The 2,664-nt window shown below is 44.6% G+C and overlaps 1 protein-coding gene across 1 annotated transcript; it reads left to right on the forward strand.

The window, feature by feature from the left end:
• Window positions 1-337: 337 nt before the first annotated feature.
• Window positions 338-1,715, forward strand: LOC121211374 (uncharacterized). The gene is made up of 4 exons (XM_041084132.1): window positions 338-532; window positions 714-808; window positions 854-1,223; window positions 1,296-1,715. Exons 1-4 carry the CDS (start codon window positions 338-340, stop codon window positions 1,713-1,715), a joined length of 1,080 nt encoding a protein of 359 aa, XP_040940066.1.
• The last annotated feature ends 949 nt before the right edge of the window (window positions 1,716-2,664 follow it).

Consider the following 2,664-nt stretch of genomic DNA (forward strand, 5'->3'; position numbering starts at 1 on the left):
TGTTACTTGATTCTTTTCTCAGTGTTTAAATTTGTTTTGATCGAATTACAATGTTTTTGGAAAAAGAGAAGTCTTGCTGAGCGGCACATCGAGTCTCCGACATCGAACCAAGTAACTTTTTTTGTTCTTAAGCTTGTTTAAATTGTTATACAGTGGATAGCTAGAGGGCTACTTTAGACGATTATGTTAGAATGGAACTGAAGCCCGTAGGATCTTGAAACTGTAGAGGATTTACGAAAACAACTCTCTTTAAATACTTTCATAAAACATCGGGTTAACTATTGGAACTAACTAAAACTTCATAAAATTTTTAATCCAAAAAATACGTGAATCGACGATGAGTGCTAGAAGAGGTACAATAGGCCGTGGCCAAGGCCGCGGAAGTGTGAGGGTTGAATCGTCGGCATCAGGCCATGTGCCTAATGTTAGAGTAGAAGAGGCTCTGGCCTCACCCGTGGCTGAGAATAGACAGTACGATCGGGTCGCGGGGGATGATGCATTGTCACAAGCAATGCTAAGGATTTTGGAGAGGGTAGCTGGGCCCAATAATGGCACGGGAAATCGAGGGTCTATTCCGGAGCAACTTCGATCAAATGGGGCTGAGATCTTTAAGGGCGTGGATGGTGTGGCTCCTAACGTGGCTTAATACTGGTTGGAGGCTACTGATAGGATAATGAAGGACTTGGACTATTGACCGGAACAAAATCTGAAAGGGCCAGCGTCACTGCTTAGAGAAGGAGTTTCTGAACATGAACCAGGGAGACAAATCTGTGGCGGAGTATAAGGTGGAATTTCTACGTCTTAGTAGGTATGCAAGAGTTATGGTGGCAACGAACTATGAGCGTTGCGTTAGGTATGAGGATGGGCTAAGAGATAGCCTCAAGGTATTGATAGCTCCACAAAAGGAGCGAGTTTTCTCAGAGTTAGTGGAGAAAACAAAGATAACGGAGGAGGTGAAGTGCACTGAGTGCCTAAATCGAGAAAAGGAAAGGGGTAAGAACAAGAGGGAGGCTGAGATTCCTAATATTGACCAGAGGCCTAGGGCTAGGACTAGAGTTAATGGGCCAGTTAGGGTAGGGCCTCCTACTGCTAATCCAGGAGTGCCACCTTGTGCTAATTGTGGGAGAAGCCATAGAGGCGAGTGTTGGAAGAGAATGGGAGTTTGTTTATCTTGTGGATCTATGGAGCATAGGATCAGGAATTGCCCTAGAATGCCAGCTCAAGTGCCAGTTGAGGGCTGAGGTGGTGCTCAGCCACCAAGGGGTGGTCAACTGCTGCCAAGGGGTCATGGGTAGGTTAGGGGCAGTAACGGCAATGGACGTGGACGTGGAGCACCAGGCAGAAATACTGGCCATGCTGAGGCGAGGCAGCCAGCTTTGGTTTATGCTGCTCGTCACCGAGAAGACAGGGATGCCCCAGATGTTATAGCGGGTATGTTCTTTATATATGAGTTACCTTACACTGCATTGATTGATATTGGATTGACGCATTCATATGTTCCATGCAATATGACTGAACCTTTGGGTGATATGTTTGAAATTACTTCGAATGAAATGACTGTGATAAGTCCGTTAGGTCAATCAGTGGGAGTGAATAAGTTGTTTAGGGAGGTACCCTTAGTAGTTCAAGGGGTTACCTTTTTAGCTGACTTGATGGAGTTGTCGTTTAGTGAGTTTGATTTAATCTTGGGTATGGACTGGCTGGTGAAACACTAAGCCACCTTAGATTGCGCTGCAAAGTGAATGGTGTTAAGAACAGTGGAGGATAAGGAGGTGGTGGTGATTGGTGAATGCCAGAATTATCTGTTGAACGTGATTTCGACATTAAGAGCTGAGAAGTTGGTACGAAAGGGATGCGAAGTCTATTTGGCATACATTAGTGATATGGAAGTTAAGACCCTACTATTGAGGAGTTGAGAATAGTTAGGGAATTCCCTGATGTTTTCCCCAAGGAGCTGCCAAGGTTGCCGCCCAATCGAGAGGTAGAATTTGGAATCGAATTGTTACCTGGTATGGCTCCGGTGTCCATCGCCCCTTATCGGATGGCACTAAAGGAGTTGGTGGAACTTAAGGCACAAATTCAAGAATTGTCAGATCGAGGATTCATCCGACCAAATGTGTCTCCATAGGGAGCACCGGTGTTATTCGTGAAGAAGAAGGATGGGACGTTACAAATGTGTATTGACTACCGGCAGTTAAACAAGTTAACTATTAAAAACAAGTACCCTCTGCCGAGAATCGATGATCTTTTTTATCAGTTTAAGGGAGCTTCTGTTTTTTCAAAGATTGACTTGCGTTCAGGGTATCACCAATTGAGGGTTAAGGAGGTGGATGTTCAGAAGACAGCTTTTAGAACTCGTTATGGGCACTATGAGTTCTTAGTGATGCAATTCGGGCTGACGAACGCATCTGCCGCTTTTATGGATCTTATGAATCGGGTCTTTCAACCCTACTTGGACAGGTTCATGGTAGTTTTTATAGATGAAATTTTGGTGTACTCAAGGGATGAGGATGAGCATGATGCGCACTTAAGGTTTTTGTTGCAGACTTTGAGGGAGAAGCAGTTGTATGCCAAATTCAGTAAGTACGAATTTTGGCTAAAGGAGGTTACTTTTCTAGGACATGTGGTGTCAGCTGAGGGGATTAAGGTGGATCCCTAGAAAAT

This window comes from Gossypium hirsutum, chromosome A12 (assembly GCF_007990345.1).
Source record: "Gossypium hirsutum isolate 1008001.06 chromosome A12, Gossypium_hirsutum_v2.1, whole genome shotgun sequence".
In the NCBI taxonomy this organism is placed as follows: domain Eukaryota; kingdom Viridiplantae; phylum Streptophyta; class Magnoliopsida; order Malvales; family Malvaceae; genus Gossypium; species Gossypium hirsutum.